The sequence below is a fragment of the Aquila chrysaetos genome, chromosome 10 (genome assembly GCF_900496995.4).
Source record: "Aquila chrysaetos chrysaetos chromosome 10, bAquChr1.4, whole genome shotgun sequence".
Classification (NCBI taxonomy): domain Eukaryota; kingdom Metazoa; phylum Chordata; class Aves; order Accipitriformes; family Accipitridae; genus Aquila; species Aquila chrysaetos.
In genome coordinates this window covers 13136708-13158425 of record NC_044013.1, presented here as the reverse complement: position 1 = coordinate 13158425, position 21718 = coordinate 13136708, and the positions used below count along the sequence as shown (strand labels likewise).

The 21718-nt window shown below is 43.4% G+C and overlaps 1 protein-coding gene across 16 annotated transcripts in view; it reads right to left on the bottom strand.

Moving 5' to 3' along the window:
• Nucleotides 1-21718, bottom strand: part of LOC115347044 (LIM domain containing preferred translocation partner in lipoma) — a 353563-nt gene that overhangs the window by 68565 nt on the left and 263280 nt on the right. For all 16 annotated transcript variants that reach the window (XR_005933430.1, XM_030027920.1, XM_030027918.1 and 13 more), the window contains one exon: nt 17214-17337. Coding sequence is in view for 15 of the 16 variants with exons in the window: in XM_030027920.1 (XP_029883780.1) it covers nt 17214-17337 (124 nt within the window). In the remaining variant the exon portion in view is untranslated. The remainder of the gene's footprint in view (nt 1-17213; nt 17338-21718) is intronic.

Sequence of the window (21718 nt, the reverse complement as noted above, 5' to 3'; positions counted from 1 at the left end):
ATGTCCCATGCTGCTTCCTGGGCACTCCTTGCTACCTGCTTGTCGTAACTCCCAGCTGGGCTTAACACTAGGCATGGATATAAGAAAGAAAAGTAGTTTTAAGTTGCAACTATAGAGTTGGAACATTTCATAATTATTTCTTTTTTAAATTAAAAAGATGTTTGTGTTTGGGGGCAAGACTTTCAAAGCACTGATTTGCATCAAAAACCCCAGCTGCGAAATGCTTAACTAAATAAGGAATGCAATCATTTCATCTGGTAAAAAAAAAAAAATTAAAAAAATTCCTACTTTCACAAAAGTCCCCCACCTTCCTGTACCCATCACTCCTCTCCTTCAGGGAAAACTGATCACATATAGGAAGTTTAAAAAGTAAGAGACATAAAAAGCTGCTTCTCATTTCCCTCCTTACCTTTTTTCCAAAATAAAAATGGGGAAAAATTTGTAAATGCTGTTAGAAGGTGGGGCTTTCCCATGCTTTCAAAAGTTGAGAAAGCTCTTCTTTTATTTTACTTTCACAGGAAAATGAGAATTTTTAAAACAGATTACTCTTCTCCTTGGAACACAACACTAATGTCAAAATCTTATTTTTTAGTGAGACATTACAATTACATGGCACCCAGGGAACAACCTCAGTAGCTCTTCACTAAAACCCCAGTGAGGGAGTGAAGGCAAAGGTATCAGGCAAGTCCTAGTGGGGCAGGCAGGAAACTTCTCTCTGGGCAACTTATCCCAAAGCTGATACTGTGGGCTTTTGCCCCTCCTGGGAAGGACCTTAGTGAGGGAAACTGTTGCTGGCAGAGCTGTAGATCAGATAAATTTTGGCAGTTCTGGTGATCTCAACAGCAACAACCACTGAGCCAGGTCCCTTTGCACTTACACTGCCAAAGCCACGTCGCATGACAAACCCTGGACAGTGGAAGGACCGAATATATGGCAGCACACAAGGTGAGCAACCATGCTTGTCTGAACCCCCTGCAGGGAAAGGAAGGCAGGATAGGAGGCAGAAATCAATTCTCCTCCCACCCTCATCAGGGGCGATGGGCAGGGGGGGATTTCCTGGGCGATCCCCTGGCCTGCTGGGCTCAGTCTGTAATGCTGCGCTAGATTTCAGGATCCTCTTTTGGAAAGCCACAAAAAAATACCTTGCAATTACTGGGAGGGCCAGTGGCGGAAGCCCCAGCCAGCAGCTATGTGGGGGCAGGTCTCCCCGGCCCGTCTGGGTCTCCTCACAGGTGTCTCTCCAAGCGTGCTGTCCCAGTCTGCTCACCCACTGACTCAGGAGATTAGACTTGCTGGTAGAGCAGTGGAGGGTAGTTTCAGGGGCTGCTGCACCTGACCCCGTACGTAAGCAGTGGCTGCAAAACAGAGCAGATCTGGAGGCCAGACGAGCCGGTCTCCTCTTCAGATGCTCGGTGCTTCTTATGCAACGGTTCGTGCATCTTCTCCCACCCACTCCTCCAGGTGGGGAGGACCAGCGACTGGCTGCCCACAGGCTTATGCTGCTGCTCAGTGCAAGCATACCTTAAATGTAGATCAAATTCTTCTTAGCACTTGCTTTCTTAAGCAAGTTTTGCTGAACTGAGGGTGTAGTGAGAAGGGACCAGCTAAGACTCACACTGATACAGATTGCAGACTTTTTGTCTAGGTCAAAAAATTAGTTGCCTTTTATTGTGTTCTCAAAGGAATACAATTAGGTTTGCAGCACGAAAGCAGCCTGAGAAGCTCAAGTGATGGGTCGAGGCCCTGTGATGTTAGGTGCTAAACAAAGAGCAAACAATGTTCCCTTTCCCAAAGACTTTCACCTCCAACTGCTTCCATGTTGTGCAAGGGCACTTCAAACCACTTCTGTCGCCCAGCCTAGCCGACCCATTTCATAAGCCCAGGACAGGCGCCATCAGTATGTTCACCAGACTCAAGCCCAGCCAAAAATCACATCCGCTGCTGGGCATGAATGACTCAATTCACTCTTCCATAGCCTGGCTGTGCTCCAGCTGGTATTCGGCAGCTTGTCTCTGCCTTGCTGCATCACTGGGAGGGTGGTGGCATGAAGTGATTTTTACCAAAGGCTCTGTTCAGTGGAGAAGGTGAAAATGCCTGAGTAATGGTGAAGTTTTGAGTCAGAGATGCTTCCCGTGCCAATGGCTCTGGCCTACCAACCTGGCATGCCTCCTGCATGCCTGCCTGGGGAAAAACGTCTGATAAAAAACAAGAAACAGGGAGGGAACCTGTCTGCTGCCTGCCAAAAGTGAAAAAAAGAAAAAAAAAGGGTGGAGAAAGGCTGGATCCCACAAAGAGTAGAGTCCTGAACAAATGGCAGCTCTCATATTCCCAACAGCTTTGAGGCCTGGGGTTTTCAAAGGTGTCTTGACTGCATTAGAAGATGTCCCACCAAATTTCAACCAGCACCTCATTTATTTAAGGCCTTTTGAAAACCCTGCCTTTCACAATCCAGCACTAGCCCAAAGCTTCCTTGCTGTTTTGAAACACACGTTTTCAGCGTGTCGACAGCAGCCCTGCCATAAATCACATCCATCAGGCGCTGGAAACTGCCTCACCTGTACACCGACCATCCGCCGTCCCTTGCACTGAATTCCATCACTCCAAATTTCTCAGCAGCTGGAATCAACTAACTCTGTTTTTTCTCATTAAAGCAACCTACTGGACAGAGGTTTCCTTCTTCACCCCAAAATCTGGGACTTTTCCAACCAGGTGCAAGGTCCAATAATTTGTTTACTCTCTTGGACAAGTAACAGGAGCTGTACAACCTGGGATGGAGAGGTGCTCCCATTCTGGAGGGGATGTGCAACTTTTGTTTCTAACTCAGGATGACCAGACATATCATAACCTTAAAATGTGACATTGGTAGCGAGAGCAAAAGTCCTTTTAAAATAACAGTTGATACTGATGACACCACATTAATTATACTAATGTAATTATGCAATAATTACAATTCTGTTCATCCTTTGGGTCACAGGACCTGCTTTTACTGGCTGAGGTAGATGGAAAGTAATACTGATAACTCTCTTAAACTATTTTCAAAATGACCTCCCTGTGGCACATGCTGCACATCTGGAGTCCATGATGGAGCAGTACCACATCACATATCCATAGATATTCTCACCTGATTGTCACGTTCTCAGAGCTTAATGGAAAAGGAGACAGAAGTTTTCTTACTTGGCCTCCATTAGAAGTGAATTTGTGTAAAATACGAGATACATATTTATAAAAATTATTATTTTATTTAAAGAAAGTATGTAGAAAACCCATCTGCACAATTGCATGTGTCACTCTCACACATCCTACAGCTTTTGATTCATAATTAGCAAGGCTTAAAAAATAGTAAGTTGTTAAAAAAAACCTCATAACATAAAGCCAAGCTCTTTAGTGGCCCTAAGACTGCTCTGAGGTGGTGGTTTAGACTCTAGGGCCTGTTGACTTACAGTAGTAGATACGGGAGATGTGGCTTCTGATCCAGATTTATCATGATACAGATTGTCCTGACATTTAACCTGAAGTCCTCCATGAGGAGGCTCTGATGTTGATCTGCATCTACAAAGGTGCACTCCAAGTATTACTCATCACATTTCCAAGATGGAAGGTTCTTTCTAAATTGGCTTCCGCACGAAGGGCACCAATCCTTGTCTCCTGAATTATTCACACAATTCTTGACCTGAGAATTTTGTGCCGATGGAAACTGAAACCCCAAAAGCTTTCCATCCTTGTGACAGGGCTGAACCAATCGGAAAGCACTGATCTGATATCCAGAGGTCATGATGAGTCCTGCCAGTCCAATGTCCTTGAGTGGGCATCAGAAAAGGCTATCATCAGCGGGGATTATAAGCGTTTGCCAAAAACTTGGTGTTGAAAGACCTCCTGAACATCCTTACCCAGTGACGGCAACCTCCATATGAAGAAAGTTGGCAGATTGTTGTGCTCTGAACTTTCAGGGTGGACTTTACTGGTTTACTACATACATGGGAGTTCACTGTGAAGACGGTAAGTATATTTAATCCTCATTAAGCACTTTGTTATGACAGGAGGGGAAACTGATGGACTTGGTTACATGTGATTAACAGAATCATTTGAAATCCACTAGACCTCCAAATTTAGATCTGAGGTGTGTGTAGAGACACTCATTTCAGTTTATCCCAAGCCTGATTTTAACTGATGTAAACTTAGTCAACTTCAGGTACTTTCGAATTTATATGACCAATCCCAGAAAGCCAATGCTGGTTTAAGTCAGCTGGTTTCCATTTGCACCTAAAATGATGCAACTCTGTCATGTTGACAAAGTCAGATGTGATGGGCAGATCAGGGAAGCTATTATTCACACCCCAGCATAGGAAACCGTGTGGGAGATTTTTGTCCCAGTGAAAGGCTACAACTTGCAAAAGTGAGCATCCAAAACAGAGAATTGCAGCAATGTGAAACTCAATGCAAATGTTTGAGCCTTCAAACATTTTGGAAATATCTTTCATTGTTTTGCACTGCTGTAAGCATCCCCTTTGCCGCCTCTGCACAGATGAGGACCTGTGAAATAATATGCTTTATGCAGCTCCTGGGAAGTCTCCAGCCAATGTTCTAGGCCAGATGACTCCAGAAACATCTGAGATAAGGTTCAGATCCATGTCCAAACATTAGAACACCCGGAACAAGTCTGAATTCCTGTAATGCTTCACAAGAAAGTCAAAGCAACCTCTCCATAACAAGAAAGAGATAGACTGGCATTTTGGAAACCACAGACTAAAGACTTAGGAACTCCTCTTCCTGCAGATGAGCCCTGTCTGAGGTACCAAGGGTCACCATAGGATATTCCTAGCTAAGAGGGACACAAAATTAGTAAAACACTTGTCCAGGGGAAACAATATGAATATCTCATTTTATGGTGTTATTTCCGTTGCATACTCTTTTGTTCTACTCCGTCCCCAGAGCACAAGCATGAAGCCACTGCACACACTGATCTCCTGAGAGCTTAGGCTATATTTAGTCAGCCAGACCTCTAGCCAAGCTGATGTCAGTTCGAGCGTCTTCTAGTCAACACACACCTATTGAGATGTGACCCACTATGCGTCATGATTAGACCATGCTTCAAAACATCATACTGTAAAATGTTACTTGTTCTTCCGAACAGCTGCAATTTTCCTAGGCCAGAACAGCTCTTGTAATCAGACATTTGCTGGATGCACACCATTCCTACTTGCTGCCTAACAGCTGCTACTCATAGTCTCAGGACTTTGGTCATTTACAAGAGACTCAAGGCCACAGGTCAGCCTTCTCTTCCATCCTAAATGAAAGAAAGTTGTTCTGCAAAGGGCAATAGGCAGTGAGACTGTGTGTGAACACCTTACAATTGTACAAAACACATGGAAGCTGAGCCTGGCAGACCTGAAACAGCTTAGTTATGGCTTCTCATCCGATGCCCTGCTATAATCAGAGCGAAGAAATAACAGAAAAACTAGTAAGATCCCAAGACTAATTGGCTTTCTATGAAATATTGTTTTTGTTTAAAAGACCAAGCCACACTTAGATCAATGGGCCTTACGAACAAAGCCCTTTACTCATGAACATGGCATGGCCAGGGCTAGCTCAGGGCACAGATCTGCAACCCCAGAACAACAATGTCCCTCTGCCCTAAGCTTAGGGGTGGCCTCTTTTCAGATACCCATCTCTGACCCTCCTGCTGAGGCTCCTGAAATTTGTTATTGGTGCAGTTTTTCGCCTAACCCCTCTAGACATGAAAGCATGTGTCTCTCCCATGTGTGAACAAACAGAGCAGTTCCCATTCCTCACTCGCTATAGAGACAGTAGTGCAGAGACTGAAAGAGTTTAAATGACAAGCTTTCACTAGGAGCTGGCCTTATTACTGACACAGCCCTCCTGGCTCTCCTCAGCTGCCCTTCTGAAGGAGGGATGCCACAGAGATGGCAATGCACCAGCTGTGCACATCTGCAGTGCACATGCTCCACTTTCTTCACCTTTTGAATTATGCCTGTGAAAAAACAGTGGAAATAATTCTGCCCATAAGCAACCTCCCTTTTTCACTCCCCTCCTCGTCTTATTGCCTTGCGTGGAAATTGAGAGTACACAGCATAAGAGGTTATGGTTGTTTCAGCATCAGTAGTGGCCTAACGGAATTACACAAGCATGGCACACTGAAGCCTGTGCTTTGCCATTTTATCTTTAGAAGAAGCCTATGTTTTTAGACATATACAGATAAAGGATGGAATATTTAAAAATGTCCCACTCAAACATCCACTCTTATTGTACCCATATCCTCCTCTGTCCTGTCCTCTCTCCTCACCTTCCTCCCTCCTCTAAACACGCACATTGGATTTGCCAGCGCTGGAGATAGTCACACTTCACAAGACCATGTAGGCATTGAAAGCTGGATCAGTTGATGTGAGATGTTGAGATGGAGAATGGGGAAGAAGGGAACGCCATTAGAATCCAGGGTCCATGCAGCATCCTGCACTATGTGTATATATATGCACACACACAGAGATAGAGAGAGATATATATATATATACATGCATTTTAGGATTCTTACTAATTTCAGCGATGGGACAGAAATCAGAAGCAGCTGCCCAGCTCATGGAGATGACAATGAGAACACATGACCAGAATTAGCTCCACATTAGCAGTGATGATCACTAGGACTTTCCTGTCTAGAAGAGCTGACTGCATATGACACTCTTCTGCAGAGCATAAATGACCCACGTTAGCGTCCTTTCCAGATGTCTCCCTCCAGGAAAGCTCAGCCAGACACAGTTCCTTAGCTCCTGATCACAAACAATCCCCACGCTAAAAAGAGGTGGAAAGTCAGTATTGTCATGTCCCAGCCATTCACCAACACAAGAGAAAGTCTGCTTTCTGCAGGTTTTTTGGAAGCCAGCAGCTGAATTCACTTGCTTTTCAGGGCAAGTAGATAATGAGGAAATAGTGGCACTTTAAAAGCTTGTTTTTTTCAGACTGTAATTTTAAATGACAACAAAACCAACCAAAACCCCCACAAAAACTTTCTCTACTTCCAACCTGCCCTCACATTAAATGCTGCACATCATCTGCCCGGTCTGTCACTGACAGCACAGACAGGATCAGAACACGTGCTTAGTAGATAGTAAGTTATTAACCTCTCAAGATATTGTCTGGAACCAGAATTTGTTGAGGAAATTGTATATTAAAGTCGAACACTGCTGCTAACTGAATACAGCCTGATTCACAGCTTTAAACAAATAGTTTAGTGTGGCTGGGACAATAATTTGGAAGGATCTACAAGAGAAAACAATTCACATCCGAAGTCCAGCTGCCTGCCTTTAGCTGCGGACAGTGTCTTATGCTTTGGAAAATGGTTGCACCCACACCTCTGAACTCTCTACAAAGGTGTCTGTTATTGTCAGGGTGTTTTACTGAACCACTGTGCTCGACATGGAGATTCATTTCGTCAACTGTTAAAACCCATACACCTACCTGTGCTGTCCCCTTTTGACCCTGGTGCTGTGAACGTAGTTTTTCAGGGGTTAAACTCTCACTCTTAGCTCACACTATGAGAGGTAACTATTTCTACATCTCTGTGTATGCCTTGGAAGACACACAAGAAAAAAAAGAAAAAATAAATGCAAATGAGCAAGTTCATAAATGAAAGCTGGTGACGAGGTATCAGATGTGGTCTCCCGTCTCTGGTTTGCACCCACAGCGATCCTATTGCTGTTGAAGTTTTCCATTTCCCTCAATGGGGCTGGCTTAGGCAGGGCCACGGGACAGGCACGGTGCTTTGCCACTCTCTCCTAATCAGCTGACAAAATCTGTGCTGGCACAGTCCAGGCAGGTGATATCTTAACAGCAGGTTTCACAAGTCAAAACAGGTTTACTCTTGGCTGCTGGTAGCATCCCAAATGTCTGCCAGGGCTGGCTTCTCATGATCTGCTTGTCAGTTCAGGATGACAGTCTCCTGACTTTTGAGCACCGTTTGTGACCTTGGGTTGTAGCCAGAGATGTGAAAACTGTGTTCATGTCCAAGACGACATAATGAACAGCAAGGTGCATTTGCAGACATGAAAACAGTGCAGCTCACTAAAAGCAGCAGGAAAGTTTGGCTACTTTTGATTCTTTTCATTCTTTTAATCCTCTCCTACCTCTTTGCACCACTGAGAAACACTCTGTATTGATTATGCTGACATTGACAGCAGAACTGGAATTTTTTTTAATTTTTTTTTTTTTGCACATCTCAGATGAGAAAGTGGGTTATGATTCATCTCACACAATCTGAGTCAAAGTGATTCCTTAAAAAAAAAGAAAAGAAAAGAAAAGAAAAGAAAAAAAAAACCAAACAGTTTTGATGCGTTTCCATCAGAAGAGAACAGGCTGGAGGAGAGAACACTCAGCAAATGAGACAGCCCCGTTTAATTCTTTTTTTACCATATTTCACTCTCAGATAAAATCTGGCCTTTCCCCCCAACTAAACTTCAAATGACACTCAAAATACCCCCAAAAGTTACTGGCAAGAGACAAGCCACCATATCAAAAAAGACAGCATGAGACAAATGCCATCAGAAAAAGTAACAAATGCCCCACCATGCCCCACCCCCCCCCACCCCCCCCCCCCCCCCCCCGCCTCACCCCCATGGAACAGTGATTGCTAGACTGGAAAGTAACAGATTACTACGGTGAATTATCAATTTTCCTAATAGCCTTGAACTATCTAAATGCTGAAGTGTGAGAGCATTAGTGGGTACATTATATTAACAGCAGTTAAAATTACCAAGTGCGATCCTGGAGAGCTTTTTTCCCCCTTTCTTATTTTCACAGCCACGTTATTAACCCTGGAAAATAGGGCTTGTGATCTAAATGCTGGGAAGAGACTTCAGACCAGTTGTGATTTCTCATCAGACAAGGCTCACGAGTCCATTTTGTTGATTTTCACGTAAAATAAAGAGTGTGGCCATGGCTGTGGGTAAGGCACGGGACTTGAAGGAATTCTAGGCTCAATTCCTGCTTTGCTACTGGTTCTCTGCATGACTCTGGGTAAGTCGTCTAAACTCTGCCAGTCAGACCCTCGTTTGTAAATTAAGGACAATAATAATTTCCTGGTCCTTGCTGTATTTTCAGTTTGGGAGCTCTGAGGGATGCATACTGTTTCCTACTTCATGTTTAATTTGCACACAGTGCAGTGTGACTACAGTCTTGCTAGCAGGCCTTAGATGTTACTGCAGTACAAATAAACCATAATATAACATGGAAGCAACTACAAATTTAGTGCAACCAGCTTCAAACAATAGGTGAGCTGTTTTCAGTTTTAAAAAAGCAAAAAAAGGGTTCATTTATGCCAGGTCATGTGCATAACTAACTCAAAACAAAGATAAATTGAACTGTTTTCATGTTACTGGGACAAAGATTTGTCCAGGACTGCACGACTGAAGTGTGGTTTCTAACTCCAGCTCCAAAACTGACTGCCTCTCTACAACTTAGCCGTAAGTTATGACCAAAAAAAGGACATCTTGATGCTTGAAACACTCCAAAGCTCTATCTGAAGTGAAAATTATATCTACAAAACTACAATCCAGAAAAACATTCTCACTCATTCATAGATACACATACATACACCTCCTCTTAAAATACCTGTGCGTGAGAATTTAGTGCTTATGAAATCCTGGTGAAAACTCCTGGTTCGTCTCCATAAAACAGATCTAACAGGAGGAGAGGGAGAACAAACCTCCTCCAGCCTGCAATGCCCCTAGACTAACAGTCTGCCTTCAGCTCCCGGCCTCCTCAACCCCCCCAACCAGGGGTCCTCTGGGTGCCACAATTTATCGTTTTTGGTGAGGTGATGATGTACCCACAGAGAAACCCCCTGAGACCAGCCATCTCATTTCATGTGGGGCAGGAAACAGCCATAAGGTAGGTCACACTTTCGCTTCATAATGACCTGAGTTAGCTAGGGACTAATGACCTGCAGCCGAAGACTTGATGGCTCATTATCAATTCTTCAGCCACTTCAGTCCATAGAGAGTTTAGTTTGGGCATGTAAGTTTATCATGAGCAAGCTGGATTCCCTTTGAACTGCTTCTCAAATAAAGGTAGAAAGATTTACTTTACTTTCATGTAGGACTATTAATTTTGGGGGGTTTGGCTAGTAGTCTCATCATTGTCCAAAGTCTTTTCAGAAAGAGGCTGAGCTTTGCTATCCATTTGTACAGTTCCTAGCATGCTAAGGGCCCTATCACAACATAAGAAATATCTACCACCCTCATGGATTTTTTTCCATGGATATGTTAATTTTTAAACATCCCTGATATTTCATTATCACATTTCACTCCTCTTAGAAGACAGCAGGGAATTGTCAGCCTTCATTTACTAACTGTTGGGACAAACCCGATTCCACTCATGGCCTGAAACCCACCTTTCTTTCACAGCACACAGGTGACCATGGAAATCCCTTTGCTAAAATGCTACCTTGGTATTCTGCACTTATTCTCCTTTAAATGACTTCTGTATCAAATCAGTTCTGTTTAAAAGCAAAAGTATGTCTAGGTTGACTGCCAGCAATTCAAGCTAAACCAGGGACTTAAAACCACCAAGGAAGTATGCTGCTTGCTACCTGTTCCAGCTGGCATTTTACCACCTTCAGTAACAAAGGGTAATTTTGGTTTTGATGCAAGATTTAGATCACATTTGTGAAGCAGTGGGGGTCTCTGAAGAGACTGTGCTTCAGAAACACTCATGATGCAAAGTCTGGTCCACTGTTGTGTGGATAAGAAGAGGAAAAAGGGAACAAGAGTCTCCTGCCTCCTGGCACACGTGGGTACCAGGTGCTCAGGGCTTACAGGAGTGCAACTTCCCCTCATTCCTGGCTGCTACATCTACTCGATCTTCATTAATAGATGTGCACTCAAGACTTTATAAGACTAAGATCCCTGGCATAAAAAGATCTAGGTGCTTAGCTTCACAAAACATTTTTCCCACAATTATTGCAGAGTAGGATGTGGATCACATCAACGGCTGGAAGAATCAAACTTTTGCATCCATTTACACAGCCTTTCAAATGGTGAAAAGCAACTTAAACCAGCTCACAGCCTCTTCATCCCTATTTTCTCTTGCCTTTCTCATGGCTGGAGATAAATGCATGTAGACATGGTATATTTTGCTCTCTAACCACTCACTGGCCTCCTCTTTTTCTCTTCCTACTTTGGAACTGTGAGCCAAAATTCACCCTGTAGGTTGCGTGGAGACCATCCTTATGAATTTGCTCTCCAAACTCTACCTGCACTTGCTGTGCAAGGATGCCGGCAGTCACAAGACTCCTTGAAAGAAAGCTAGACAGAGGTGGCAAGCATTGACAGAAGTGAGACTGGAGAAACAGGCTCTGAAAGCCATTTAATAGGGTAATTAAAGCCCCTGGGGAGCAGAGGGAGGGTGACTCCCCTTGCGGCAGGCCACAAGAGGGCAGCTGGATGTTGATGGTACTGCACCATGACCTCCCTGAGCGCAGGCTGTGTGCAAATGCTGGAATATGGCTTGAACATAAAAAATAATACCTTTAACTACAATGGAGAAAAGGGTCCCCATTATATGTCTGTTATTCCTGCTTTTGTGAGCAGTTACATAACAGAAAATGACTGTTGGCTCATCCGTCGTTGAAAATCTAACCTACTATTTTCTGACCCAGATGTTGTTCAGATGAGGACGTATGCCATCTTGCACCAGAAACCCTGACTTTAAACAAAAGGCATGATGACACATCACATTACATGGCAAAATTACAATGTAATTATGCTCTTGTAATAATAATATGCATCTTTTAATGACAACCTTTTCAGAGCAGACCTAGGAATACAGGCAAGACAACTTTCATTTTCTGGTGGTAATTCAGATGAAACTAAGAGGCTACCTGAGCCTCTTAGAGGCTACGGAAATGCCTGATGAAGACTGAAATGCAATGCAGAACATGTTCAGTTTAGTGACACTAGAACCATTCAGCACACAAAGCCAAGTCAAAGGAAACAATTATACCATGAACTGAAGGAAGCTGCACCTGGACAACCTAGTGTGCCTCCTCATCTCAAGCTTCTGTGACTCTACCACACTCTCTCCCATATCTTACTTTGACTGCTACCTGCTAACCCATGTCCTGCCTCTCAAGAAGTAAAATTAGGGAACACCCTTGACACCATTTGGACACTGGGTCTCTGGTCCGAGTGAAAGATTTTTAGCTTATGAATGGAAGCCTAATGGAGACACAAAGGCAGTGAGTGGAAAAGTTGACAGAGCCTTGACAGATTCAATACTGGTGCCACTTATCGTTCTTTAGTCGTAACTGTGACACAGCATCTCAAAGAACCACTGGAGATGAAGGCTTCTCTGTGGGGGGCAACCATACAACTGCTGCTGTTAATCAGGTCCTGTCTGAAGGACTATGCAGATTAAGTGCCCTGCAAACAGGGTGAAAGGGGAAGAAAGGATGTTTGGAAAGGTAAAATGATCTGACACAGGTCTCACAAGAGGTCAGGATGAGAAGCAGAAAAGGAAGTCAAACATCCTGCTTGTGGCCTTGCTCCTCAGCCTAACTCTGTACCACGTCTCCCACTATCAACAAATACACATTAGAAAACTATGTATCCTGAATTATCAGCTCTGAGACAAATCAAGGTCCCGTTATTGCACAAACTGAATATTTTCAACAGGACCATCTTAGTACCTCTCTTCTACGCATGTGCATCCCTACAGCACACTGGAACTACAAAAGGAGACTGTTACTGGTGGTTCCTTTCGTAACTCTGAGAGCTTACAGTAAAATACCAGTGAAAGTTTCTTCCCACCAGTCAGGGAAACTTCTCTGCTGTGGGGAGTGACTCAGCTGGAACACAGTCCAGAAGGCAACAGGAGATGAGGGGTCCTGATGGCACTTTTCCAGTCTTAATCAGCACTGTCTGCATGGTGATAGAGACTTATCAGCTGCCAGACGTAATTTCTTTCTACGAGACTTGAAACAGTGGTCTAGAACAGTTGTGATCTTTGTGTGTGTGGATTTTTTTTTTTTTTTTTTTTTTTTTAATGCAAAATCAAGGGCTTTAATTTCCCATGGTGGCCAACAAACAATTTTGATAGTTTCAGCCTAATCTCCCGTAAATATCCATTTCTCCTCCCCCAATCTTACCCAATTTCAACTCGACAAAGTATTCTTTTTTTTTCAACAAATCAGACATGCCTATCTACAATAGCACATTTATCAACAGGGAGGGCTGTGACAGAGAGAAACCATCCCTGCTGCACAGTGCATAACACATTTGGGAATCCTTTCTAATAAAAAGGGATTTGATTGAAGACAGCCAACTACCACAGATCAGCAACTGAATCAGCAGTAAAGAAGGAAGAGTTGCTTAGACTTAAGAGACTTCAATTTGCTGATCTGCCAAGGACTTCCCAGGAGAAGTCACTCCATAAGTCACTCCATAACCTACAGGAGGGTAGGAGGGGACATACACCAAAGATCGGGGTGCTTAGACTTAGTAAGGTAGTGTGGCCTTTCAACAAAACTAAGTGAGGCAGAATACCCAGCATGCATGTTTAACTCCTAAAAATTCACAGTGTTTTTTGTAATTATTATGCTTAGTGATGGTATTTCAATGCATAAGCACTGCCTTGCCAATGGTAGCTAGAGGATTTCCCAGTGACTGGATTATGCTGCTGTGGTAAGTCTAGGCAACAAACAGCTGCAAACTGTGATGTTGCTGCTCCGAAGCGTGTCTCCAGCATGCTGCTTCTGGCTCTTGCCATGCACCCAGGCTCCCCAGGAATGCAGTGTAAAACCATGCTGTGCTGCCAGCTGTATGTGCTTGCCTGAGTGATCACTGGCTAGAACAGTTCCCCCGACTCTGAAATCACCTTCAGTAATTTCCACCCAGGGAAGCTGCAGAAAGGTGTAGTAATCACAGACCTGATGGAAGTGCTGGCTGTCCTGCTCCTGAACTCAGCACACTTGGTCTGCCAGCAGTACCAGCCGTCATTTCCAGAGCAAAGAGACAACTTTAGTGGCTCCTACTCCTCTTCCCTCCTCAGCAACCTCCGCTCTGCCCACACTGACTTCAGAATCAAGATGGCTTGATTGAAAACCAGAGATACGGCAAGGGAAATTGCAGAAGATGGTTACAGAAAGATCCCAGAATGCTGACAGGCCAAGTAAAATGACCTTTCTTCAGCCCGACAGTTCAAATGTAATTATTCCAACAAATTATTTTCATGACTTAATATAACGCCTTGCAGCTTTCTAGCAAGGTTAATTAGATTCCTCAATTCAAAACCTATCTGCTCTTAACCAACTTCTAATACGCTGAAATCCAGTTTTCTAAATTCAAACTAATAAAAGTGATTAGCTGACAGCTATCTGGTATGCTACAATTACCATGGCATTTAGACCTCAGGCAGAAGATATTAAATGCAAATCAGAGTCAATGTCTCTGCCCATTTGTCCTTTTTCTGATTATTTGATCAATGTGCCATATGAATCTTGTACAATCCATGCTACCATGCTAAACAAATAAAGAACAAAGGCAGAGATATTGGTTGAGACAGTTAACCAAAGTTGAAAGACTCTTTTTTTCCTCCCACACTTAATTTGTTCTTTCCACATGAGCATGAAGTTACTGAAAGGCACTGGCTGACAGCTCAAGTAGATGGGTATTTAGCTCTGACATAGCCAGAATTAGTACAAAACTCCTGGCCTGCACTGCCATATCAAAAAGCCTCATCCACTGTGACTCCAGAGACCATCTTCCCCTGGGAGTAGCTCGGGCTGGAACAAACCTAGGAGGATGAGGGCTGCCCAACTCTTTGATTTTATCCAACCATAAAAAGCAGTTGTGCTCCAGAACTCCTGGTTTCGTTTTATGTTTTTCTTGGTAGCTATATAATTAGTTGTGGCTGTGTCTCCCAAATGGCTGCATGGGGCACAGCATGCCTAGAGAGCTGAGGAGGAGTTCAGCTCAACACACAGTTCTTCTGCACATCAAGAATGCCAAGGCTGGACACCACTTCAGAGATGACCTTCAGTGGCATAGACTCAGTGCAATTATAAGATCAATCAGGTGCAGCTTGTAATTAAACATCACCTGCCCAAGGTAGGACTAGGGTGGTTGTTTGGTTTTCATCTTCCAGCTTGCATCATGCATGATTATTCCATCTTTGATGATGCTACAGCTTATATAAACAACACTGGCAAAATTTCTGAATGCTCTGTAGCCTCCTTTCCATTTTCTTGTCTCCTGCTGAATTAAGAGCTATTGGCACAGCATTGGTCTGACCTCCCATCTGATAGCCAAATTGATGACCTAACATTGAGAGACTTTATGTTCCAACTCTTTGAGCTATGCTTCCCTTTTGGATGAAAAAACTTTGATGTACCACACTCAAACAGAGCAAAGCCATCTTAGTGACACAGCATTAGTCTGCAAAACCCGAGCACTAAGCTCCACTTCAGGAAGCAATTTCTGAGCTGTGAGGAAAATTAATCACTAGAACAGCTTATCAGGGTAGGTGGTTGACTCACCATTGCTTGAAGTCTTTAAGATAAGATTAGATTTTTTTTTTTTTAAAGTCATGATTCAATCATGTTTCTGGGAGAAACTGAGAGTAGGACATTAGGCAGTATAATGGCAAGGTCCTTTCTGACCTTGGAGCCTGTGAATCTCCAAGTTCTTTGTTCACCTGCCTACCTTCTTGGGCTACGAAAACTGGGTGGGCTTTAGTCCATCAACCAGCTCCTGCCACTCACAGCTCTGCATTAAGAAAATGACTGTAATCAAATCTCATGCCTCAGGGCTTCAGCCATTTGCCTGAAGGGAGTGGGAAAAAAGTTTCTGCCTCTTCCCCACGCATGCTAATGGCTAAATACATGTTATGTTTGTTTGGTTGTTGCTTTGCTTTTAAAACATCAGAGAGTGAACACAAATGGATATGGGCAGAGATGAAGTCAAAGGCAGCAGCACAGAAGATGCTCTCTGGTTATCCTCTCTTCAGTTAGTCATTCTTGCTCACACCTCAGATCTGTGCTAGTCATCAACTCTGATGACTATCAATGTTTATAGAGAAGATATTTCGGCTGTGAGGGTGGAGACCACAGAAGGTAGAACGTACTGAGGGAGAATGGGGACTGATATCAACCCCATCTACATGGGCAATGTTTGTTTGATGAGAACATCTTGACCTTCTCATGTAATCAGATCCTTGTCACTGCAAGATCCTTATTAGTGAAACCTTGGTCCCACCTGCTTTCCAATTAAGCCAAACCACTAAAGTTTCTTTAAGCCAGAAATGTTTTGGTCCAACCTAAATCTATAGCAAATAGACCTAGAGGGCAACCTAAATGAAGCTTTTAAGAAATGATGAAATAAAGGAAGATAAAGAACACAAAATGAATGGCCTACCCCAGTCTTTAACTCTATGGACTACAGCAGTTTCCTAACAACATTGTCACCCAAGCCTGTGAGATACTAAGCACACAGACGAGATGCATCAAATGTGCCCAAAGCTCCTGGCTTTAATGCAGAGTTCAGAGGCCATATCACCTGTATTTTATATAAAGGCAAGATATATATTTTACACCTATAGATGCCTGAGATAATTCTGTTCTATACCACTTAAAAAGGAAATTAGCTGCTTATCTTTTTCCAGGCAAGGAAGATGACATAGTTCTGAGCCGATCAGTTCAGATTTGTCTTCCTCGTACTTGCTGGACTCAGTTCTGGGCTAACAGGTCCCCATGTAAAACCAACCTGATTGACTTAAAATGGATTTCCTTTTAATCTATGCCAGCATACAGAAAATGAAAATCCATGCCTTGGGAGCAGAACACATTTACACTGCCAGTTTTTTTGCAGCTGCAATGAAAAGGGATGGGGCAGGCGGGCAAGACAGCACACCGCACCTGAATTCAGCCTGGTAGCCTAAAAGCTGGGGACAGATGGTGTGAAAATGAACCAGACACTGAAAAATTCAACTTTATAACCAGGAAGACTATAAACATACAGCAAGTGAGCATGAGATTTATGCTGAAATTACAGAGGAATTCCTATGGATGATTACACTTCCAGCCCAAGCACGGAAAGCAAATCCATCAATACGAATGTCACTACATTAATAGCGCCAGCTGTCAGGCCTCCCCGTTACCAAACCTGGTAAATACAGAAAGGGGCTATGGACACTTGTGACATGGCACTGCTCACCAAAGTAGTCATCAGAGGGAGGATTCTCCATGTCATAGAGCATTTTCTTGGTCAGATGTTCCAGCTCATCCTCAGGCCTGAAGGCAGGAGTGCTTGATGCGGGTCCAGAGCTTGGATACCCACTCTGAAAAAAAAAAGGACAAACAGTCTGTGATGTGGTATAAAAGCATTCACCCATAGTAAGAATGTCTAATGGCTATTCAGTGTTGAAATTAATTCTTTGTCTTACTTTTGCTTTTTTTTAAAACCCAAGGGATTCACGCAAGTAAACATCTCATTTAATGTAATGAATATGGACTCCTAAAAACATCCAGTGAAGTGCTACATATCCTCCTAGAATGAGAAGTATTCTGTGCCTCATAATTAGGTGTCTGCTGAGTAGCACATAATAATAAATAAAGGAGAAAATTATTCCAAGGATAACTTGATACAAACATTTTCCAACACTGAAAAAGGCTTTGGAAGCATTTCAGTTTGGATTTGGCAAAAGCTTCCATCCCTTAATAACGCAATATAAAAGATGCTAGAACAATCGTTCCTACAGTGGTGGAGTATATGGACAAAGACAACATCCCGAGGTGCTAGTTATGTTCTCTTCTTGTGTGTTTTGACACAAATCCTGCTGTTAACATTAGTGAGAGCAGGAGCTGGTCCACAGATTTTTAGTACTAGGGATACAAGGGTTTTAATACATTCTGAGAAACTGAGACCTCTTGGCCTTCATATGTTAACAGCTGGCATACAGTATTTGCAGTCTGTCTCAGTGAGTCTTGTCCCTGGAAAACAGCAGAAGTACGGGCATATTTTGAGAAGCACAGAAATAGTCTCATGCCTAGAAGTTTCTTAGAAGCTAAGTTTGGTGTCCATAATGAGAAACTCGGTCATTTCAGGATTAAAACATGCTGACACCAGCTTTCCTTGTGTGCGCTGCTTTCTTGAAAGACTTGGATGTGAAAACTAACTTATTTATGAAATGCAGCATTTCAGTAAAGGAAGTGATTTCATTGATTAATTGCTGCCTTCATCAAGGATTGGACCTTAGATATGAAACTTATGAGCCTTAGTCTACAAGGAAGCATTTTTCCATGCTCCATACTTACTTAAATGGGAAGAAAACGTAAAATCACTGGAGAAACAATACACTGGCCACTTTTCTCTGGCTTATAGACACTACATCTGACATGATGAATCTTTATTGAGCCAGTCATGTTCAACAGAGAACAGCAGCTTTGAAGCACTGCAAGAGAATTAACTAAATGCTTTCACGCTTTTTTCTTTCAGGCAAGAAGGAGATTTCAAATGAGACATCAATCAATGTAGAGAAGGTCTCAGAACGGCGCTTAGCAATAATACTTCAATCATGCACTCCCAGAAATCAAACACTTGCATATTTCTGACCTTGTCATATTTATTTTTCTAGGGCCCATGCTAAGCTGTACACCATCACCCCCCTTGCTTGTTGACCTGATCTATCTCACAGGCACTGCACCCATGAGCGCAGCAGCATGACTGCACTCCCTGGAAATGCTGGATTTGCCATGAACACACTATACAGCAGTTGCACCCGCTGCCTGCCTGCCAATTGCTCTCTAACAGAGTAGCAGCAGTGCACAAGGGAGGTGGGTGGCATGGTCCCCTGGAAGAAAGGGCACCTGGAATAAGCCCCAGGCTGGATGAATTTCCCTGGGGGGCTGTGCAAGGTCTATTTGCCATATGTTCAGCCTCCCTGCCTGAGAATATAGACTGGACCTACCATCCATTCAGGTCTTCCCAGAGATGTTTTCTTCTGCTGCTGAGGGATATTTTTCTGAGCAATATTCAAGGATTTTGTACATTTGCCCAGGATTTCTAGATGCCTAGCAGTTGTTCTGAGGAAGCTGTTGAACATCTGGAAATCCTGAACGTCCACACACAGCTCAGTACACTCTATCATACAAATGCAACCACTTTGATGTGTTTGCATTACCACAACTTATTTTTTCATATGGGGAGACAGGCCTCTATGGTGCGCAGGACTTGCATTTCCTTTCTAAGCCATGTAAGTGCCATCTCTGTGGGATGTATCATTTTGGTGGGGATAAGGCCACTCATATGACTAGGAGTTTCAGAGCCAGGTACTTGACCCAGCACACCCAGACGCCCTTGGCCAGTGCTTTGTGGCTGTTTTTAGAAGGCTAGTCGACAACTATTTCATTAGAAATAATAAATAGCATAACCCTCAAAAAAAGAGGTTTATTAATAAGCCAATTAAAGGTGCCAAATGTAAAGCATTTAATCTTGGAACAACCTATTTTTTTCCTTTGCTCTCCTGTTCCTAAGAGCTGATCATGAATCTTGCCTGAACATATATTTTAACACAGCAAGTGCAGCCAAGGATTTATTAGCTTGAGAAATCAATCTGGCAACTGAGCCTCTTAAAATATTATTCCATCTATTGTACCTATTTCAGTTTCCATGCAGAAAGGAATGACCATTGCCACACCATCAACTGAGACTCCTTCCCTAGACTTTGCGCAGAGAAGATGGTATGTCACAAAGCTGATGATAAACCCCATCCCTGTATTTCCCCCATTAATAATTAACAGTGCGGCACGAACGTGTGGGAGTGCCATGCTCTAGCCTGTTTTGCTGGGGTCTGTCCACACATAATCTGAAACACTGCTTTTACCCTTGGGCCTTATAATATAAATGGACCAAAACAGAAGGCACAAGCTGCTGTCTGTTCACAGAAAAAAGGAAGTGAGACGCATGGAGCTGAAGTGATTTGCCCATCATCATGTGGGCTCTAATGCAAAGACAAAACCTGCAGCCAGGCTGCTGCAAGCCCCACGTCTTCAGCCTCACACACAACCTGCCAGGGCTGGACTTAGCACTGCAGACCTACACCGGCCACTCTCTGACCCAAAGCTACCCCATCTGCAGGCCACCACCAGCCAGGCTTCGGCAGGAGATCCTGGGCAGGCGGTGTGTGAAGCCTCTCCCTCTCTTCCACGCTGGCTTCCCACACTTTCCGATTGGGGGCCCTGCTCGTGCCCACTTCAGTAAGGGCTTGGGCTTTTGTTACTTTAAAAGTTTTTTTCATTTTAAAATGAAAGACCAAAATCTGCAGATTTTCAGTTCTGTCTGACTTTCTCTGGTTTTGGAGGCCACGTTGCCTCATACACACAATAAATAGGTGGCTCTCGCATTTTATCTACATTGCACTTTTCCAAACCAGGCAGATTTCTTATCCAGTACCCAATGTCAGCAAAAATAACAAATACCAACCACAATGTTATGAGATGCTTTAAGTTATTTTGACTAAAATGCTATGCCTTTTCGACCAACATTTAAGCAGTGCTAGGCACATCTTTTTCCTCCTCACATGGCACATGTTGACTATGTGCCTCCAGGAAAATGCACTTCATGCATATGAATATGCTGTTGAGTTTGCTGGGACACGCATGCACACAAATGTAGACAGAGATAAGTGTATCCTTAGTCCAATCTAAAATGCTTGTTTCAGCAAAACAGTTTCCTTCCTCCTCCTTTGTTAGGTCAGGATAAAAATATAACTCTGGCTTTCCTTACAAAACAGAGTTGTGGTGGTGTTTTTATTAAACTTCCTCTATTTTCTCCTGATCTGTAGAATGATCAAGGCTGTCTAGAAATCCAATTTGCCATCTAAGCTACCACAGTTATCTTTATGCATTCTCTTTTCTCCACGATGCCTCAATGCACACAAATATATGCTTCCTGAGCTAGACACAGCTCAAAGGAGTGGTCTGTGCCGAACTGCAACATGGCCTCCCAAATTCCCTGAGCACCACTCTGTCTGGCTAATCACAGCAACATCAGCGATGATAAACTGACCCATGAAAATGGAAAAGAGCCTTGGTCAGCAAAAAGCCAGCAGAAGGGACCATGCTTTGGGAGCAGGAGCACCTGAGTCCAATCTTTGCTACTGCCATCAAATATCGAGCAACCTCAGGGAAGAGCATGATGATTGCAGTTGCATGTGCAGATGCAAATGCATTCATAAACAAACACTGTCCTACATGCTTAGTTAATGGGATGTTTAGGAAAATGCCAGCCTTTCCAGGGTTAAACCCCGTGGCAGAAAATATCTTCATGCTACAAATGAAAGGAAGCGAGTTAATCGCTTGTGCCACTCTCAAAGCGCTGCAACATCTGGCTCATCTTCCTCATTAAAGTTCAGTTCCTAAAAAGCCGGGTCAAAAGAAGCAGTCCGTGGAATCACTGTGTAATTGTTTTGGTACACGAAGTTGATACTTGTTTCAGTGCTTCTCTGGCGCGTGTTTTCTACTCCAGACCTCACTGGTAATCAGCTGTCTCTGAAATAATGGCTGTCCAGAAAAGGGAGTTCTGCAGTTAGTGCAGTGCATTAGCTAACATGAACCTTCCCCATCCACATATAAATTTTTACTCGAATGGGTAAAAACCACAGTGCAAAATCTACAAAGACATCTGAAGATGATGCTCTGATGAAGGCACCACCATTCAGA